At 37.8% G+C, this 21,530-nt stretch overlaps 2 protein-coding genes across 3 annotated transcripts; one reads left to right on the top strand and one right to left on the bottom strand.

Moving 5' to 3' along the window:
* Positions 1–2,762: 2,762 nt before the first annotated feature.
* On the bottom strand, positions 2,763–9,665 carry p3h3 (prolyl 3-hydroxylase 3). Its single transcript, XM_082149455.1, has 16 exons — positions 9,342–9,665; positions 8,980–9,164; positions 8,684–8,842; positions 7,886–8,072; positions 7,550–7,681; positions 6,045–6,187; positions 5,789–5,878; positions 5,620–5,672; positions 5,458–5,537; positions 5,216–5,343; positions 5,019–5,114; positions 4,762–4,912; positions 4,512–4,629; positions 3,946–4,021; positions 3,355–3,495; positions 2,763–3,268 (listed from the first exon to the last, which is right to left on the bottom strand). Exons 1-16 carry the CDS (start codon positions 9,628–9,630, stop codon positions 3,101–3,103), a joined length of 2,196 nt encoding a protein of 731 aa, XP_082005581.1. The 5' UTR covers positions 9,631–9,665; the 3' UTR covers positions 2,763–3,100.
* Positions 9,666–11,169: 1,504 nt separating this feature from the next.
* Positions 11,170–21,456, top strand: usp5 (ubiquitin specific peptidase 5 (isopeptidase T)). 2 transcript variants are annotated; one of them, XM_082149048.1, is made up of 20 exons: positions 11,170–11,485; positions 11,954–12,082; positions 13,520–13,586; positions 13,712–13,839; positions 14,060–14,205; positions 14,329–14,513; positions 14,996–15,090; positions 15,195–15,388; positions 16,049–16,120; positions 16,435–16,525; positions 16,700–16,825; positions 16,911–17,064; positions 17,165–17,339; positions 17,420–17,508; positions 17,671–17,856; positions 18,199–18,342; positions 18,438–18,580; positions 20,309–20,459; positions 20,566–20,650; positions 20,781–21,456. In XM_082149048.1, the coding sequence occupies exons 1-20, from the start codon at positions 11,378–11,380 to the stop codon at positions 20,872–20,874; spliced, it is 2,562 nt and encodes an 853-aa protein (XP_082005174.1). In that variant the 5' UTR covers positions 11,170–11,377; the 3' UTR covers positions 20,875–21,456. The 2 variants fall into 2 exon arrangements, with proteins under 2 accessions (XP_082005174.1, XP_082005175.1); XM_082149049.1 differs by having other exon boundaries at positions 11,171–11,485; positions 17,671–17,799.
* Positions 21,457–21,530: the final 74 nt, after the last annotated feature.

Genomic DNA, 21,530 nt, shown 5'->3' with positions numbered 1-21,530 from the left:
GTGGGTCAGGTTTTGCCAACATCATGGGGAGCAAATGTCTCCACATGGATATTAGATCTTGAAAACAGCTAGATTGTGGAATCAGACAAAATGTACACAAAGAAAACAGCTTATTAAACATGCAAAATAGTGTTTTAATGAAAAAAATAAGTTTAGGGAGGTAAAGGGGAAAACAAACATCACTAGCGCAATATAAAACAATAGAAGTTAATGGAAAGGCCCCACCATGAACAATGAAACTTCAGTTTTATATTAGTAAAAAAAATTATTATATATATATATATATATACTTAATTTTATACAGGTTAGTTCCTGTCCTTGAATTTGATTGGTCCAGCAGCTTTCAAATCTCGGCACATAGGGCTACTAATGAATTCTGACTCAAGTGCTTTTAACATTTTTGTTTTGCGTAATTCACAGTATGTCAGGCTGTGAATTTTAGTGCTGCGAATTTTTCAGAGAGGTTACTTACTAATGTTGTCACGATACTGGAAATTCTAACTTCGAAATGATACCTTGAACAATATCGATATTCTATACCATTTTCGATACCACCGGGGAAAACTGCCATTTGGTCATTTTGTTGTAATAGCTTACACACAGCACGGGAAGGCTTTATTTAAATCATTGAACTAGATTTACACAAAAAAAGACAAGTAAACAGTCACAGTAATATCAACTGAAGCGAATGAGATGAGTGAGAGGAGACGGGTGTGTGTCAGAGAGCGAGAACGCACAGCTGATAACGGTGTATCGATACTGCAGAAAAGAAGTATTGGAACCTATTCAGATAATTCAGTATTGTTGAATTGCGAAATATCGATATTTTTGACAACACTATTACTTACATAGTTACAACAGTATGTCTTTACGAATGTATCATTGAATCATTCATTTAACCAAATTATTGAACACTGATTTGTTTAGGAATGAAACATGACTACATTATGTTGCTCAGAGATGCGATTGATTCTGCTTTAGCTTTGTTGGGAAATATTTTCAATGGCAGCAAAAAAAAAATTATACAAAGTATCTGACAATGCTTTGTCTAATATGCAAGTTACTCTGGTTTATTTATGTATTCATGAAACCAAAATTAGCCCTATTTACTTAGCACACATTACTAGTCCAACTTAATTCAGAGAAAAAATGTATTTGTCTTTATAATCTTAAGTCAGAATCTGAAAATTTGCTGCCCCGCTGGAATAACATTCCATGTTCTTGATGCCGTGTTTGGCGGCTGTATCACTCACTGACTGTCCTTCAACCATCGGTCTGCTGTGAGCTAGAGATGGCGAAGAGGTGCGCTAAAATCTTTTTCTTTTTTTTTCATTCAGCATTCCGTTTCATTTGGAAATACGTCACAATACTAAAGTCATTACCAACTTCCGATTCACATGGACTTTAACTGTTACAAAAACAACATTATCACACTCACAATGGTAAATCACAGCTCTTGCTCTTGTAATATTGCTTAAACAATGATTGTTGGAATGTAAATAGACATTGAAGGGGAATCTGACTATGTACAGTTTCACACTAAACTTTCTTAACACAGAAAAACACCACTATTTTACGTAGCCATTTTTGAGTGATTCTTGAAGAATCCGAGAGGACCCAGTCACTTGCCTGCAGCTGTGTGATTACATTGAGAAATCCAGGTTAAACAAAATGTCTCACTCTGGAAATACCTGGTTAAATGTATGAGAATGGATCATCAACGTTCCATTATCACTATTAATATCCATGCTCTTCAGCACTGGACAAAATCCTGCATAACACCAACATGTTCTGTAATGTTATATGTTACCATGAGGGAGAAAGGGATTATTTATGAACGCATCTCAGTGATAGTAAAACGTCATATGGAAACAGGTCAGAAGGGTCTTAGTCATTTACCTATTTACATATATCTGCATTGCTCTTAGACTCTTAACTGTTTTCCAGGCCTAAGGATCAGACACATAGGATCATATTAACACCTTTTGCACCATTAGCCCTTCTGCCCTCTATTTTACAGCACAATGTAGATGTACAGAGGATCAATGGCCGTTGTAAGTATAGCAAGAGTCTGCTTGTTGGTGCATTAGAGGAGGTTCAGTGATATTAGGGTTTGGCTTTAATGGAAGGGCGTCATGTTGAAATGGGGAGTCGGGTATGAATGATTACATGATTTCTTGCCTGGATTATTATTCCATACTCTAAATGGGAGATTTGTAAGCTTCATAAACAAATGCACTCATTTATGAGGGATTATCTATAATCTCGCTCTCCGTCTCTCTCCCACTCCCTCCCTCCCTCTTTTTCTCTCTCACTCGTTCCATCAGTGCTAATGTGCCACACCTCCCCTCCTCCCCCACTCCACACACTTGTTTTAATGTACCGACGTCTAGATCTATTAAACACTTGAACCTTCTGCTTTTTTTTTCTCTTGGTTTTGAATCTGTGAAACAATAATAGATTAATGATAAATGTGCAGACAATCATTTTTTGTTTGCTGCGTTGATCGATATGACAGTGGTTTTGGATTTATATTGACACCTAGTGGTGTGGATGCAGTTTCACGCAAAAACCCCTATTAGCCGACCCACGCCATGTAAAATAACATGTTTATGTGGTTATGAATGTCTTGTGTGTACATAATTTATTATTTTAAAAATACTATTCATTTTTGATAAGTAAAAGAAATTAGAGGAAAACATTTGTATGTCTTTAATAATTAATAAATAATAATTATAAAGAAGAAAAAATTACTCCCCGAGTTACATAATTGCAGCATTTGCTGCTGCTTTATTCTTTGATTCTTAAAAAACGAACCACAATCAAAACACAAGACATACTGAAACAAGGGCGCGCTCACACACACACACACACACACACACACACACACACACACACACACACACACACACACACACACACACACACACACACACACACACACACACACACACACACACACACACACACACACACACACACACACACACACACACACACACACACACACACACACACCAGGTCGACAGGGTGAATAAGCAACATGGCATTTCATGTCCATGGAAGTCTATTTTCTGATTGGCCCATTCATCTGTCATTCTTACAGTTCATCCCGTCTGCCTGTCACTCTATCTCTCTCTTTGCTCCTCTCTTTTCCTTGGCTTCTCCCACTGCGGGCAGATTTCAAGGCGCTCTCAGTATCACCCTTCTCCTCTTTTACTACACTTTGTCCATCAGCTGCCCATAAGGCTTCAGCTTCCTCACGTTCCTGAAATGAAGTCAAACATATAAATAAGTGCACATAACACCTTTCCTCTTTTATCATCTCTTGAAGTTCCCATAACAGCCCCATACCATATCTCTGTGGAGCTTTTCAGTAGTGAACCAGAGTGCCAGTGCACATCGTCGACCCTCCGTCACTGCAGTAACACCGTGTGGATTGACAGGTCCTGATGTAAATCCAACAAGTCGCCCACAGCTTGGCTTAACCTTTGCCTGAAAGAGAAACAATAGATATAGAGAAAGTCTCAGGCAAAAAATTGGGTCTCATTCATGTGTGAACACACAAATTTGGGCATGATTTTTTTTGTGAGAAGTTATCCTGTGTAAACCATAGACTGTAAAAGGTGTATACAAGTAATATACAAATAATTAACGCAATTATTAGTGAACGAGACTCATTTTCCCTACAATGGTAGTCAAAGGGGCCAGAGGTTTGTTTGGTTGCCAACATTCTTCTAAAAATCTTCCTTTTGTGTACAGCAGAACAAAGATATTCATACAGTTTTGGAACAACTTGAGGGGGGAGTAAAAAAACTGAATTTTCATTTTTGGGTGAACTATCTCTTTAAGTCCTTATATATTGTTGTAGAGAATGCTTCTGAGAAATTTGTAAATATGGATAAAAGAAAAATAAATGAGTGAATATTGGAAAATTAATCTTACAGTGACTGTTTTGGTGTCTCGATCAGTGAAGAAGAAATCACCTCCTTCAAAATCATCATTCAGGTAAACAACTGCACTGTAAAGGCAACAATACAAACAAATCACTGTATGTGCATAAAAGAAAAGTAAAGAAACAACAACAACTATTTCATTATTTTCCAAATGTTTTCCTTTCTATTCAAATGAGACTCATTATAGAATATGCTGGATTCACAAAAGTCAGTACTATTTACCTATTATAAGCAATGCTGCACAATTATTCCCAACAGAAAGCTGGCAGTAAGGAACGTTTATTTAAATGTATCTATATACATTATATTGAACATTTCCAGTAGAACTTGTAGCCAATTGAAGTAGATGTGTGAAATTTTTACTAATTTTGTGTGCAAGAAGCTTGAATTTCTATTCTGAATTTTTAACCACACACTGTCTTTCATCACCTGAATCTTAATCTTCTGAATTAATTTTCTAGTAAATTAATTTATGCTAATGAAGGAAGCTATCAGCAAGCCTATTCGTTCTTAGTGAATTTCCTGTGTTTTGCCTACATCTACACATCTGTGCACCTGAGATCTCGATGCGTGAAAGCAGGAGTTTCTTTCCAGCACTGCCTGGTTTCTGGCTCCAGGATGCAGTTATCCACATGAACTGGGTGAGAAAGATCTGATCTCCCCTCTTGCTGTCCTTTGTACACAAAGGCATATATGCACTGAGCAAGACGTTAAAATAATAGACCTCATTTATAAAACGTGCGTAAGCACAGATTTGTTTATGTGTGAATAATTGTTCCTGTTAAAGCACTATAGAGTGTTGTACCTGGGATGGCGGAGCGGCACACCAAGTGTGTGTAAGCAAAGTAGAGAGGAGAGTGACTTCTGAAGTATGAGTCCATCAGAACTTTTACGGTCTCCCCGATCTCATGCAGCAGCCTGGCATCCGATTGGTTGACCTGCCCATCCTGGGCCAACTGGAAAACAGATATTTTCTAGTATATTATCTAGGATATTTGATGTGAGAATGTCTATAATTTTATGAATCATTCTAGTATGTGTCATGAGTGAGTAATATTTCACCTTCAGTGCTCTGAGAACAGTCAAACCCTCAAACTTCTCATGCGGCGTGTGAGGAGAGCGTCGCCCCCGATAGCCATCACCCACTGATGCGGCAACCTATTATCCACACATGCAGAATGTGTGGTGAGACTCTTTCAGCTGCTCTCTGCAACAGTAGTTCACATGGCAGATTTTTAAATGATTATTTAAAAGCTCACGGCAGCCAGCTGCATCACACGATCACATTCAGATTTGGATAAAACTCCATCCAGCACCACACGGTTGGTCCCGTTCAGACCCTGATCATCCATCGTGATTCTTACGCCAACCACAGGAACAGGACCACCTGAGTCAAATTTTATATATGTAATTAATTCAGTTCAGTAATTATATTACATTACATATAATAAATATTATAAAATGATGGAAGGAACAGGGTGGCCAGAAACGGGGTTCGTACCGGCATAAAATCCGCTTTCATCCACTTCTTCTACTTTCTGGCCCTGCTTCAGTTTCTCATGAAGCTGCTCTTTCTCTGCTCTGAGAAGAAGAAAAGTTTGAAGCTGCCAGGAAATTAATCTCACCATTTCCTTTTTGTTATTTTTCTATTTCCCTGTCTCACCTCCAGGTTTCTCGCAGAGCTTCGGGCACAACGTCCTCGGGTGTCCACAGATCCTGATGAGGACAGAGAGTGAATAAGACTGAGGCCTTTTTTGGCTAGTTTCAGAAAGGGGAACATAAGGTGAGAGGTGAAAGACAAAAAACTCCAGCAACAGAAATGAGACACATACCGGGTCACTGAATTTAAAGTCCAAGTTTGCCATCCCAAAGTACAGCAGTCTCTTCTCTTGCAAAGCTCTTCTGACATACTTAGTAATTTCCTTTGAGAAAAAAAAGAGATAAAATAGCCATTTTAAAGTCTGTATTGATTTTGCTCATTGACTCATCCATTCATCAAACAGACACACCCATCTATAAATGCAAACATTATTCTTTCTGCCCCATCTCCCATGTGTCATAGTTACTCCAGCAGTCCATTCATCATACCTGAATAGGGCCTGTTTCCTGAGCCTCCGTGTCGCCCTCTAGAGTCTGAGAGTAGAGCTTCAGGTTACTAAGGGAGTCTGAATCTGTGGGGTAAAAGAGCAACAAGGAGCGCAGGGTCTCCACCGCCCCCTTCAGGTCACCAGCTGCGGGACACCAAAGAGTGGTTTTAAAGACAGTTTTTAGTTAATGAAATGTCTCAATTTTCAAACAGTATAGTATTAAGATTGTTTTTCTAACTGTGATTGGAGCTTGAGAACAATCAACACCACTAATTCACCATTGTTGTTTGTGTTAACTAAAACTATTAAAAATAGTTTTGGTTAATTGAAATAAATCTGAAATAAAATATAGATATTTGATGAAAAACTTTAGAAATGTTGACTTATAACTAACCAAAATAAAATACATTTGAAGTACTAAAATGACTAAAACTGAAATAAAAGTAAATTAGAGCTAAATATTAATATAAAAAAAATGGCAAAAGCACAAAATTATTTCAAACTAAAAATTTAAACATAAAAATAAAGGCTAATTAAAAATTAGACAGAAATTAGAAATAAGCCAAGGAAAGATAAAAAATAACAATAAATACAATTAAAATATAAAAAATATATATATTTGTAGTATTACCAGATTGAGTCATGTCACAAGAGGGAACCACTGTGTTAATGTATTACAATGGTGTCCATACATTAATATTTGCTTTATTCAACCAAGTGCAATAGAGTGCAAAAGTGCCACTTTTTCAGCGGCGCTGGTTCCGGAAGTATTTTTTTCCATTCGTTTCTCCCATAGGGATTTAGTTAAAGTGTTTTAAGCTATGAACCAAGCCAAGCAGCTACAAGGTGAATCACAACATTAGAAAAAGTTTGATTTGAAGCAAAAACGTACTGAGGGAAAGAACTACAATCCCATGAAGCATTGCAAAAAGCATAATCAAATAAAAAATGATGGAGAAATATAAAATTACTCATTTAAAAATGTTGATTTCACATATCAAATATTTTAAGTATTTTGAGACCATAGGGAGACATTTGTGGCAGTGGGTGGAGCTAGCAAGATTTTTTTGCTCTGACTGGTGGAATTTTCTGTACACCATCATGGGTAATGTAGTTTTTCACTATGAATTCTGCTGTCACACACGATAATTTTAAAACTAAGTTGAAATGACGTGGGCTATCAGCTTCAACAGAAGCAAATACTATCGATTAACAACCTCATAGATCACAGTAAGGCTGTCTTTAATGGTTTATAAGTTATCATTAAAAATCATGATTTACTTCTGGAACCAGACTGTTGCACTATATTACTTTTTTGAAAAAGAAATAAACCAAAACACTGTTTATCTCCAAAAATAAACAGTGAAGAAAAGAGAAGAAAACATTATAATAAACCATTTTTTAAATAATTTAAATAACAAAAACACTGGCATTTGTGAGTAAACATGGGCAGGAAATATCAGTGCTTGTGCATTAATAACATCTGATCTATAAATGATGTCTGACCTTTAAACTGTGCAATATGTAGATGCTCGAGCTGTAAGGGCAGAAAGTCCTCCACAGCAGAAACCCTTCCAGGTCGCGTTGACACTAAGGTCACGCACATCTGTTTGCATGACAGCAAGGAGAGAGAGAGGTCTGAAGAGACAAAGAAAGACTGAGTTTACTCTACTGTTACATAATAAACAAAATATGCCATGATGGTGCAACATAATTTAAAATATTCTTTGCAAGTGAGAGAGGAGTTACCAGTTTTACTTTCCCTTGAAATGATCAGATGTTAAACTACTAATAGTGGCTGCAATAACTTGATAGACTTTGTAAATAAACATCCTTTTTGACCTGCAGCTCTCTCGTAAACTCCCTGTGCAGTGTCTGGCTCCTCCGGAAAGACTCGTGGCGCCATCACACACTGAGCTCTGCACTCTTCCGTCTGCTTGAGCGTCTCATTCACACACTCCTTCCACTTCTTCACCGCCTTCACCCAATCAGACGAGCTCTCAGCCAGAACGGCTGCATCATACATCTCCTAAAAAACGATAAACAATGTGAAAAAAGATGGTAGAGAAAGGGCTATACAGGACAGCGAACGTGGTTCATTTCATAACTTTTATCATTTCGTTTTCATAACAGTGGTTAGGAGAGAGAAAATGAGACGAGTGAGGACAGTGAGGTGCAGAAGTATGTAATTTAAAAGAAGTTGTCCACATATCCAGAAATTAAGACAAAAGACGGCCATGTCAATGTGGGAAGAAACTGCCAAAATAACAGCCTGCACAACACACTAGAAAAACAAAATAACTATTATGACTCACAACACTACTAACAGTCTTGAGAGCTGCTCAGATGCAATGCAATTTAAAAAAATTGATTAATTTGGTGGTGGTGACATTGGTGGTGTTATATTAGTTTGTGTATAATCATCAAGATTTAGTTAGGTCCTCATACACAGTTTTCCAAAATCAACATACATAATGTATATTAACCGGAAAAGGTGTAGGCTGAAGCCTTATCTTATTATACCTACTCCTTATTTCATTATAATTCTACTAAGCTTCTCGTCCACTGCTAAATTTAATCTATACATAGTTTTAGTTAACAATAAAAACCCTGACTGCTTTTCTCTTCTGCTGAACTCACCCAGTGTTGCTCATGCTCTCTCTCTCTGTCCTGGAAGGATTCATCTTTCACTCCTATCATCCTCCTGTACTTCTCAATGTTGTTCCTCATCTCCAGGTGACTCGGATTGGCCACAAAGAACGTGTGAGCAGCTGAAGCTGCTTTGTCCATTTTATCCAACTGTACAGAGGGGGAAGAGAATTTAAACTTACAAAAAACAAAGGGCAGGATTACTCAGACCTTTCCAGGTGTTGTGATTAACGTATCTTATTATTATTATTGGCCTGATTTCATATCATTATGATTACTTATTTTACCTTGTAGTAGGTGACTTGCAGGTAGTTGTAAGGGTTTCGTGTTCCAAATTCATACTCGATGTCTGAAGATACTGGGAGCAGAGCAGCAGGAGAAGCACTTCTACCCATGCAGAACCTCACACACTCGGCCCGCACCTGGATCCAGTCGAGCACCCCCAGGTCCCAGAGACTACTATCCGCTGTGTCTACACACATTAACATGCAGTCAACAGGACAAGTCATGGAAAACTCCAGTCTCCAGTTTGCAGGGCATGTTTTGTAGCCTACTGCTGCATTAGTTGGACTGAGTTTCAAACACTATAATTGAATGATGGAGATACGCCGAACACATTTGTCAATCTGTACTAAAAGTTAACAGTTACCTAGTTTGGAGACTTTGTCTTCTCCTACTGTTAAACACTCGTCGTGACATTTTCGTCTGGTCCGCAGGAGCATGTCTCGAGTGGAAATGGATTTCTCCAGGAACTCTGCCGCGCGCTCCCAGTCCTCCCTAAAATACGCCCGAACCCCGCGGTAATAGAGTTCATCGTAAGGGGATAAAAGTCCGGATGATCTCTCTGAAGATGGTCCACTGCCTGCAGTTATAGATACATAGTTGAGAATAAAGAGGAACGCCACGTATACAGGGCTTGTGTTTGAGTGTAGCGCCATAATGCTGGGACTGCAGCTGGGATGAAGGGAGGGAGGAGGTCCCACAGAGGAATGAGGGGTAAGAAATATAGGTAGCCTACAGCACGAGAGAGGGAACGTGTGTCTGTGTGAGAACACATTTGCTTATAAAATGTTGTAAATATTGAGGTAGTATTATTTTGTGTTTATTACATTCATTTACTTAATATTGTAAATTATAACTAAAAAAAGTTAACTGGTAAGGTTGGGGTTTATCTGTAATTAACTAAAAACATAAAGTCAATTAATAATATATTTGTAAAAACTCTGTGGTGAAAATACTTTTTTTAATGTTGTTTTATACGTTTTTAATACACGTGGTACGTTATTATGTTTTGAGACAAACCATGATCAAACTCACCAGTCAACACCATTGAGTATTTTCAGTGTACTAAATTAAAAAAACGCCCTTAATTCCTAGCGTTAAATATATGTTACCCTGATGTAACCAATCGAACCAATCCCGTCAACATTGCAGGCGGGGCTTTTCCTATCTTTATTTCTAGTATGCTGATTTTTAGGGCAGTAATCAGCGGTCTGGTATGGCGAACACGATTTACTTTAGCACCATCTAGCACCCCGTAGAACTGGGTTTGCCTGTAATTCACTCTACCTCTTCTTCTGGATCAGTTTCTGGTTCAATATATGGCTGAATGAATTAAACCAATGAGTGGATTAGGTATTCATGCTGGTGTGACACTCCACACAGTCACACCAGCATGGTCAGGATTTGCATATTCATGGACCATGTGTAGGCCTACTCATTTATTTGTAATTAATTTAAATGAATAAACAATTTAATTTAAATTTGTTCTTCTGAAAAATGACTTTTTAGAGCTAGGGTTAATTAAGGCCCGTTCACACCAAGGACATCTGTAACGATAGTTATGTTTTAATAACAGTTATAATTCTATTAGAATAGGCAAGCCCACACCACAACTATAACGATAATGACAGGAACGATATATTGAAATCACTGTAAAAAAAAATCTACAAAATCATTGACAACCAATCAGAATCCACCCAACTTTAAAGAGCTGGAGCGTTTAAAGTGACAGACAAAACTGCGTTATCTTTCTTGGTATTCATGAACCAGGTATGAAATTATGGCATTTAGGGTTTGTATCAGCCTGGTGTAATCATAATTAGTTGTCAACACTGAACCCACGTCATCCAATCCATATCTTTGGTTATTTTTATTTAATAAAACTCCCATCCGCATGAGGCCAGTATTGTTATTTACATGAGGTAAAATTTTCCGCTTTCTCATTTTGTCAACTGTCATGGCTTCCATGTTACCGTAATGCACAACATACACGAGAATTCATAATATAGTTTAAAAAAGAAAGTATTAGTTATGCCAAGATTACTATGTTGTATTAAACGATCATTTAAATCCTCTTCAATGAAAGAGTTTAAACAAACGTGAACATTTGCTATTTTTATTTTAAAAATTGAAATGTAAAAAAATATGTGCGCGCATTTTAGACACTTTACGGTCAAGTATTTGCGGATGTAATGAGTGCAGTGCGAGTGTGTGCAGCGCCCCTGGCCTCGAGTAAAACACATTGGATCATCAGCAGCAGCTTTCATTGAGGGAAAACAGAGAAAGAAGGGGCTGTCAGAGACTTCAGGCGGACTGTATTTCAGGAGCGGGGGCCAAAAAACCCAAGCGGGAAAGCGTGTGTGTGTAACGTTAGGCAAGAAGGCAAATTGCGTTTAGCCAGAGATGACGGAGGTTAGCGAGATATTGATGTCGGTTCTGTCTACGATTCGGGTTCCGAGGCCCGGAGATCGTGTTCACAAAGACGAGTGCGCCTTCTCATTCGCCAGCCCAGTGAGTTCAGTAGACTGCACAGTCATCGCGCACTTTCGGGAATTTTTATTTATTGATTTGCTTGTTTGTAAGGTTGCTGTTTTGATTTTGTCTTCTTACCATCTGTGAGAAGCGGATCGCTAACTAGCGCTCATTTAGTGCTCAAGTTTGCACTATTTTCCTTCATTAGGTCACGCGAGTCATCATTGCACTGTTGACTCTGCACTCTTTGGTTACATCTCGATTAAGCCATTCATTTTCTGTAACTTTAAATGATCCGATTATATATATCATTAGCTAGCTGTGAGCTAGTTATATCGCTAACTTTAGCTAGAAGCTGCAAAGTTTCTTATCTTGAGAAGCCTGTGTGCTTATGTATCATGCGCGTGAATGTTATTTTGTGGTGTGCGCGTGAGACCGCCTCATTGAGCGCGTGGTGCTGCTGACCAACTGTATTTTTTTTATAACAGTTCTTTCCAATTGTTTCAGGAGAGTGAGGGAGGCTTGTATGTCTGTATGAACAGCTTTCTCGGCTATGGAAGCAAGTACGTAGATCGACACCACGCCAAAACTGGTCAGAGGGCTTACCTGCACATCACCAGGACCCGGAAAACACAGGTAAGCACATGACGCATCATTCAGTGAATTTATGAATAACAATGTATGATTTGAGTACATGTTCATATATCTTTAAAGCCACTTTAAAGTCCCCATCCTCCAAACAGAATTGTAAAAAAAGAAAAGAAAATAGATTGATGACAAACAGGTTTCCCTAACACTCCTCCTGTCTTTCATTGGCCAGACAAACAGAGTCCCGCCCCCAGACTCGTGCCATTGGTTTAGCTAGTGTTGCTGTTTCAGGCTGGGTGGGACAAAGCAATTATTAATGTTCAACATTTGGGTTAGGAAGTAAAAATCCTATTAATTTATTTAATTTTAATAATAATTAATGATATTTTAATAACCATTAAAGGCAGACTTATTGTGAGTTACAAGGTTATTAATCAATGATATATTGAAGCCATTGGTTGAAATCATCAGCCTAGATTTTCAACAAATTTGTTTAACAGTGGAATTCCTGTTGAAGAACTACATTAAACATTACCCATGAATGTCCAAAGAGATCTCCACCAATCAGGGAATTGTGACTAGCAAATCATGCAGAAGCACCTCACCGTGATCACCCACTTCAATAAAGCACTGCGAATGTTGTAACCGTCAATCTCCCTACACTCTCAAACTAATTAAATATTTGTTTGCATATTTTGCAATCAATGTAAGTAAACTGCTTCTATGTATGTAATCCACATTTGTCAAATGTGTCATTTGCAATGCTATATGGGATTGTAGTTCAACAAAGCCATTAAGATCAGATTGAAATGAAAATTCATCTTGTCTACTTTCTAAATGCATGCTATAGATCTAATTGAGAACAATTCATGCCTATGTTTCATTTACTTTTTTGACCTAGTATAATGTTTAATCAAAATGACATAAAAGGTCCTTCCTGTGAAAATAACAGGCTTTTCTGCAAGTTCATGTTCATCCACCTCCACTTTTGATTGCAACACCCACATCTTAAAATCCAAAATTCTTTTTTTTTTTAATAATGTTCTGTTACACTCAGATATGTATCACAATACTTAAGATAAGATCTGTCCCCACTTCCGTTTCATTGCGACTTTAATTACTCTACACAGTCTTGTACCTTTTGTCTGATTTTCCCCAATGGGAAAATGTAATGGAAAAAATACCGTAACCAAGGCTGCAAAAAATAAATAAATGGTGTATAGCTGCACAGTTCATAGACTTTTCTGGAAAATCAACATGCACGACACGTGGCTTATTTTCTCTGCATATTAATATGGTGTAGGAGAAATTATTTTAATGAAAAACATATTAGAACTTTAATTTACTGTAGTTGATGTGTGACTCTTCATGTTATGTCAATGCTTTTGAACTAAGCAAATATGAATTGCACAACCAAGCTTTGTAGTGTCTTGTTTCTTGTGCTGTTCTTCTTGCAAATGTAGACTAACCTTGTCTGTCTATCAGAAGGAGGATGATCCCAATTCTGGATCCGGTGATCCTCCCAAAAAGAAGCCCACAAGACTGGCCATTGGTAAGCACTTGCTTTCTTTTGCCCTCAGTCTTAGTGTAATATTTTTGTACACGCTAGTTTTTATTGTAAGTAAGCTTATTTTATGAAACATAAAAGGATGTAAAGCTTTCATGTTTTTCTCGTAGGGATTGAGGGAGGGTTTGATGTTGATCAGGAGCAATATGAGGAAGAAGTCAAGGTGGTTCTGTTCCCAGACCGACAGGAAGTAACATCAGAGGATCTAACCTCCATGCCAGATGTTGTTCGGGAGCGGGTGAATATCATTTTATGTTATTTTATTTTGTAATATTATTTTTCACTATGTAATAATAACAGACTTGTGGATGGCATGTTAATTTTCTTATTAAGCTGTAATAGTCTGTTTATAGACTGTTAACTTTATTTATTTACCAGATATAATGCTGTATAGTCATAATTAAGTGTAAGCTGAATTTTCGAACTATCATTCGCTGTGGTGTTATTCTCGCTTGCAGGTGTCTCTGTCGATGGCAGGGCTGCAGGCAGCAGACTCCGTGTCACATGCTCTGCAGGTGCAGCAGTGGGACGGTGAAGTGCGACAGGAGTCAAAATACGCAGCTGAACTTAAACAACTCGACAATGGGGTCAAAATCCCTCCGAGGTATACACACGTGCAAATGTTTTTGACACATTTGATATGTACTGCTAAGCTCTGAGAATATGATCCCAGAGGAAGTTACAGTAATTGATTGTTTGCATTTAGATGCTCCTATCTTTCTTTCAGTGGTTGGAAGTGTGAGGTCTGTGACCTCCAGGAGAACATCTGGATGAATCTGACAGATGGGAAGGTTTTGTGTGGGCGGAGGTATTTTGATGGATCGGGAGGAAATAACCACGCCCTCTTGCACTACCAGCAGACCGGATACCCATTGGCTGTCAAACTCGGCACAATAACACCTGATGGAGCAGGTGAGATTCACACAAAATCTACTCGAGTCTGATTAAATGGTCTCTTCTGCTCACCAAGGCTGCATTTATTTATTAAAAAATAGTCAAACTATAATGTAAAATATCATTACATTTCAAAACATCTTTCAATATATTTTAAAATATAATTTATTCCTGTGATGGCAAAGCTGAATTTTCAGAATCATTACTCCAGTTTTCAGTGTCAAATGATCCTTCAGAAATCATTCTAATAAATATACTGATTTGGTTAATGTTATCATCAATGTTGAAAACAGTTGTGCTGCTTAATATTTTGGTGAAAATCATGATACAAGTTTTCCAGAATTTTTGTTTTAAATAGAAGGCTTTTTTGTCATCAATGTATTTATTCTCACTTTTGATCAATTTACAGTGCTCTTTTCTGTTAACAAAACAAAACAAAACAAAAACTGACTGATTGTGTATATTTGAAGACATTGTGAGCTGTGTGTCTGTCTTTGCAGATGTCTATTCATATGATGAAGATGATATGGTATTAGATTCTAAGCTTCCAGAACACCTTTCTCACTTTGGCATCGATATGATGACTATGGAAAAGGTACAGTCATTCCTAAAATCTCTGCAAGATGGGCTTTCATTCTTAAAGTGCTTAAGAAGCTGTTCAAAAAAGCTGGTGTTAAAGTGTGTTCCTCCCTCTGTCAGACGGAAAGAACCATGACTGAGCTGGAGATCGCAGTGAACCAGCGTGTGGGAGAGTGGGAGGTGATTCAGGAGTCGGGCACCACTCTGAGGCCCATGTGGGGCCCGGGGCTCACCGGTATGAAGAACCTGGGAAACAGCTGCTACCTCAACTCTGTCATGCAAGTGCTCTTCACCATCCCAGACTTCCAGACCAAGTTAGTGTCTTTCAGAGTGCTTTTGAGAATGTGTGGGATTTTAGTGGTTTTGCCTTGTTTTTCATATACACTACTGATCATAAGATTGGGGTCAGTAAGATTAATTTATTTATTTTTTAATACTTTTATTCAGCAAGGACACATTAAAAGTGACAGTAAATACATTTATAATGTTACAAACTATTTCTATTTCATATAAATGCTGTTCTTTTGTACTTTTTATTAATCAAAGAATTCTGAAAAAATGTTTCAAAGATATTAAGCCAAACGGTTTTCAACATTGACAATCAGAAATATTTTTCAAGCACCAAATCAGCATTTTAGAATGATTTCTGAAGGATCATGTGACACTGAAGAGTAATGATGTTGAAAATTTTAATTTACCATCACAGGAATATATTACGTTTTAAAATAGTTATTTTAAATCGTAATAATATTTCACAATATTACATTTTTGTGTTTTTGATGAAATAAATGCAGCCATAAAGGGCTTATTTTAAAAACATAAAAAAATCTTACAGACCCCAAAGTTTTGAATGGTAGTGTATGTGTATTAGACATGAATGTTTTATATATTTTTATATTCATAAGTTAACTATTGCTGAAATAAAATTAAGTCTCTAAATATGTCTTTGGTTCCTCTCGCTCTTTAACTGTCAGATACGTTTCCAACATTGACAAGGTCTTTGCTGAGGCGCCCAGTGACCCTACCCAGGACTTTAAGACTCAAGTGTGAGTACCTGAGCTACAAACCTTTAAAATAGGGGTGTGTGTTTAGTGATCGTCCACCCCAAAATCTTTTGGAACAACTTGAAGTTGAGTAAATGATGACAGAGTTTTCCTTTTTGGCTGAACTATCCCTTTTATACCATACTTCCAGCAGAGGTCACTATACATCAGTTCTCTCTCTGCTACCTGAAAGCAAGCAGGGAAAAAACATGAACATCTACTTAGAATTTCTTTTCAAAAGCTTAAACACTACAGCAGTTTGATGAAATAACCAAAAATGTTCTCTTTCTTCCTTCCTTTTCACTCTTTAATATCAGAGCAAAGCTGGGCTATGGCCTTCTGTCAGGAGAGTACTCTAAGCCGGCCCCGGACCCCGGAGATGACCCCAGTGCCTCCACCGAACCCAGGGTACACGCACGCACACACACATACCTTTTAACAATTCTAATTCACCGGGTCTCATTTAGGAAGGATGAGCAGAATTTATGTGCAAATCTTTTATAAATTGTTTCTAATGAAATGTCATTCTGTTTATGTTTAGTTGTTGAGATAAGCCATTCATAAATGATTTTGTTTGTACAGGGTGACCAGGTTGGGATAGCACCTCGTATGTTCAAAGCTCTGGTTGGACGAGGTCACCCGGAGTTCTCGACCAATCGGCAGCAGGATGCGCAGGAGTTTCTTCTTCACTTTATAAATATGGTGGAGGTAATGATGATGACTTTCTCCTGCTGTCTTTGTTTTTCTCTACTTGTGCATTCGCTCAATTCAGCTTTTCTTTTATGTTGGCCAGAGGAACTGTCGATCTGGCATGAATCCCTCAGAAGCTTTCCGCTTCCTGGTGGAAGAGAAGATCGTATGCCAGCAGTCACAAAAGGCCAAGTATACGCAACGAGTGGACTACATTGTCCAGCTGCCTGTTCCCATGGACCAGGCAACTAATATGGGTTAGACACTTATTGGAATGTAGTTTACTTAATTTCCAGGAAAGACTGGATAACATTGTATCCTTCCTCTCATTTATCATCTTCTCTTCCTGTTTATCAGAGGAGCTACAAGAAGCGGAGCGTCGCCGTGATGAGGCGGAGTCATCTGGAGCCCCTCCCCCCGCTGTGACACGTGCTCAAATCCCATTTGCTGCCTGTTTGGCTGCTCTCAGCGAACCAGAAACACTCACAGATTTCTGGAGCTCTGCAGTGCAGGCCAAAACCACTGCCACAAAGTAATAATAATAATATTCATTTACGTTTTTTTAGTTAGTCTTTGGGTTTCTTCTGTCTGTTAATATATCTTTGTTTCTAGGACCACTCGCTTTGCTTCATTTCCTGACCATCTTGTTATCCAAATCAAGAAATTTACTTTTGGCCTGGATTGGGTTCCTAAAAAACTAGGTGAATTTTCTCTCTCGCTTATATATATACAAATTTTAAGACCTCTGCTAAAACATGTTCATTCTGTACAAATAAATCTATAAATGTTTTTGTTTTTTTTATGAATAAGTGAATGAAATTTACAGCCATAGTTTGAAGACTAATATAGGATCATTTTATTAGATGTGAGCATTGACGTTCCTGACACGCTGGATCTGAGCACGCTCCGTGCTATGGGACAGCAGCCAGGGGAGGAGCTTCTGCCAGAGGTGGCCCCGCCTCCTCTCATGACCCCCGATGTGGAGGTTAAAGGTATCCTGGGTTCCCACGGCAACGAGGAGGACGACTCTCTCTACTCCCCACTGCTGTGTCAGTCTGTCTTTTCTCCTCTTTCCGACTGCATCTGTCTTCACTTGAGCCTGTCTTTCATTCTTTTTCTTTTTCCTTTGCTTTCTTCTTTTTGTCTTCTTTTGTTCATTAAATTAATTTGCTTTAGTTCAAGTTAAACACTTTTTTATGTGGTGCTCTCTGTATACATGATGTATCATACAGCCTCAGTATTTAGTTTTCAATTAAATGGAATTTTTCTTGGATTTAAGCATTGGTTAAACTTTTTTTCATTTAATTTTGATTAGCATTCAGTCTGTGTAATGATTCCTTGTATCAAAAGCTGTGTGTAGACCTCTCTCTCTCTCTCTGTCTGTCTCTCAGCTCCGGTGTTGGATGACTCCACAGTGTCTCAGCTCTGTGAGATGGGTTTTCCTCTGGAAGCTTGCCGGAAGGCTGTGTACTACACGGGCAACACTGGCATCGACGCTGCTATGAACTGGGTGATGGGGCACATGGATGACCCTGGTAAATACATTCATCAATGAGTGTCAACTGTAAAGAGGATTTAAAGCAGTATGCAGATTTAGAGTAATATTTCTCTGTGTGTGATTTTTCTGCAGATTTTTCCGCACCTTTAGTGTTGCCTGGCTCTAGTTCTGCTCCTGGCACAACACCCACTGAGAGTGTACCTGAGGAACACCTTGCAACCATCGTTTCTATGGGCTTCAGTCGAGACCAGGCCACTCGTGCTCTCAGAGCTACGGTGAGAGGCAAAAATATATTGATGCATAGATCTGGTTTTTTTTTCCAACAATGTTTTATAGATAAACCTACTGATAGCTACCGTAATCTGTTTCCTCAAATATGGTACTTTTTTAAAAGAATTATTAGATATGTTAGAAAAATAAATACAGGGTTTTTCCTGCATAGAGAATTACAAGGCCAATGGGATGTCAAATTTTGTGCCTCCTCCGGCTCTCGACAAAAGTCGGACAGACAGTCACATGCTCAGATACACTTTTTCCACCGTGACTGTTCTTTTGTGGGTTCCGGGACTGATCCAGCAATGTTACTAGGTCTCCATCCCGGGATCAATCCCAGGACGTGTTTCCGTTCACACAGAAGGCACTCTAGCAATTATATGGCAATTTTCTGGGATCAATGCTCTGTGTGAAAGGGGCTTTAGTTAATGTAATAAATATTTAATCTTTTGAATAGTTCTCACAACAACAAAAAACTTGCAATTACTTAAAAGCTACTTCTATATTGTACTGAACAATTAATAATATACAACAATACACTACACACAAAAGTTTGGGATTGGTTTACTTTAAAAAAATATTTTTGAAAGTGTTTATGCTCACCAAGGCTGCATTTATTTGATGAAAAATAGTCAAAAACAGTAATATCATGAAATATCATTAATTTTTATCTGATGCAAAGCTGAATTTTCAACAAGAATTACTCCAGTGACTTCACATGATCCTTCAGAAATCATTCTTATGCTGATTTGGCGCTTAGGAAACATTTCTTATAATCAATTAGGGCTGCCCTCGACAAAAGATTTTTCTAGTTGACAAGTAGTCGTTCATTTAAACGATTAGTCGACTAATCACGCGTTCATATTAACAATCCATATATCATAACAACGAGCCTTTAATTGCCTATATATTACTAATCAGCGCTCAAATGCAAGCATAAATCTTGCCACAGCACACCAGCAAACAAAATGATTATGTAAATGAAAAAACAGAAGGAGACTGTCTAAACATTTTAATTTATTGATAATGTTTTGGCTGGAGAGATTGTCACGCTGCTGACTCGTCATCCCTGCAGTAGTGGGGAAATATTTTTTGTTACATTATAAATGTCTTTAATGTCACTTTTGGTCAATTTAATGTTAATGCTGAATAAAATAATTCATTTTATTCACCAAAAGAAAATCTTACTGACCCCAAACTTAATAATCTTATGAACTGATATTCCATGAATTGTTGCAGTAAAAAAAATATTTCTTATGGTTAAATAAATTACCAAAAGCATAACATTGCTTTTTTTTTTACCCCACTTCCATAAATATTACATTCCTTTTAATTTGTGACACCCAAGAAGTAACAAATTATCATTACTTACTCACCCTCAAGTTGTTCCAAACCTGTACGAGTTTCTTTCTTCTGTTGTACAATATTTTAAAGAGTGACTTCCATAGTAGGAGAAAATGGCAGCTGTCGGGTCACCAACGTTCTTCAAAATATCTTCTTTTTTTTTTTTATTCTTGGGTTAACAATCCCTTTCATGTTAAAAAAAGAAACTCACACAAATTGAGGTCTTAAATTTTGGTTATAGGTTACAAAAATTGCAAACGTCAAATAAAGTGTACAGAAAATAAAACAGTTATTATGTTATGAATGCAATGCACTTTTTCAAAGGCCATTTGTTATCTCTTTCTTTTAAGAGATTCAAGCCCATATTTTTCAATTTCTGTTTGTAGAATAATGTTCTAGAGCGTGCTGTGGACTGGATCTTCTCTCATCTGGATGATCTGGAGTCCATGGATGTGTCTGAGGGTGGACGCTCAGAGGGAGGAAGTGAAGCCAGTCGGGAACCTCCTCCAGGACCACGTGTCCGTGATGGACCAGGAAGTAAGTGTGTTTGTGTGCCATTTTTTTATTATTATTATTTATTTTTTTATTAAATATTATGCTCTCTTCTAATGATTCAAATTTGTCCCATCCTTTTGTCCTGAAGAGTATGAGCTTTTTGCGTTCATCAGTCACATGGGATCGAGCACAATGTGTGGTCATTATGTCTGCCACATCAAGAAGGACCAACAGTGAGTGAAGTTCTCTCTCCATCAGTGGACTCCAATCCCTCTATTATTATTCATATGCTGCTCTTATCTTCTCAGTATGAATTTTCTTCTCAGTGGTTTTATATCCAGTGTCTGTCTTTGTTTCTTTCAGGTGGGTAATCTTTAACGATCAGAAAGTTTGTGCCTCTGAGAAGCCACCTAAGGACCTGGGCTACCTGTACTTTTACAGGAGAGTGGTGGAATAAAGTAAACTAGAATAGTATCTTTCTCTCTCTTTCACCCAGACACACACTCACACACTTCTCTATCTGATCCACTGGAAAAGTAGGTAACAGACTCCTGCTTCTGAACTGATGCGCCATTTAATAAGTCAAAGCACTTCTCCATCGAATTTATTCACTACCGAGAGAAACCAGACGTAATAAAATGGAAGGAAAAAAAAAGAGATGTAGGATGTGCGGATTAGAGTGTTCTTACTCGAAACGCCCATATGTTGTACAATGCCTTACCACACTAGTCTCCTTCGTGCCTCCCCCTGATTGGATTGTGACTATTGTGACATCATCGCTTCTAGAGCTAAGCTCCACCTTCCTTCCCTTTATGTGTTCCAGAATGTTTCTGCAAAATGTTTAATGACAAGTAAATATCACTAAATCACAAAAAAACAGCTAAATATTATATATTGGAATTTTAAATTAAAAAAAAAAATGAATGCAAAAGGTATTGTGCGGTTTCACTTTTTCCCTTATGGTTTGTTCTCCTTTTTTGGGGGAGGAAAGAATTCATTTTGTTCTTTTTGCTTTAAAATAAAAAATGTCTCTTTGCTTCTTCTGACTCTGTGTATTGTGATTATGGGTGTGTATGAAGGAATTTTGTTAGCAGTAATGATCGTATTACAGGA

The sequence above is a fragment of the Leuciscus leuciscus genome, assembly GCF_965113295.1.
Source record: "Leuciscus leuciscus genome assembly, chromosome: 20".
Lineage (NCBI taxonomy): Eukaryota > Metazoa > Chordata > Actinopteri > Cypriniformes > Leuciscidae > Leuciscus > Leuciscus leuciscus.
Note: the sequence above shows the minus strand (reverse complement) of the source record. Positions and strands in the feature narration are given on the sequence as shown.

Excerpts from the sequence above, each read along its gene's own strand:
- usp5 (XM_082149048.1), top strand. The coding sequence starts at position 11,378 with ATGACGGAGGTTAGCGAGATATTGATGTCGGTTCTGTCTACGATTCGG. Across the intron at positions 11,486-11,953 it reads CCTTCTCATTCGCCAGCCCA|GAGAGTGAGGGAGGCTTGTA; the intron begins GTGAGTTCAGTA and ends CAATTGTTTCAG. Across the intron at positions 13,587-13,711 it reads GCCCACAAGACTGGCCATTG|GGATTGAGGGAGGGTTTGAT; the intron begins GTAAGCACTTGC and ends TTTTTCTCGTAG.
- p3h3 (XM_082149455.1), bottom strand. The coding sequence starts at position 9,630 with ATGGCGCTACACTCAAACACAAGCCCTGTATACGTGGCGTTCCTCTTT. Across the intron at positions 3,496-3,945 it reads GAGACACCAAAACAGTCACT|GCAAAGGTTAAGCCAAGCTG; the intron begins GTAAGATTAATT and ends TTTCTCTTTCAG. Across the intron at positions 3,269-3,354 it reads AAAAGCTCCACAGAGATATG|GAACGTGAGGAAGCTGAAGC; the intron begins GTATGGGGCTGT and ends ACTTCATTTCAG.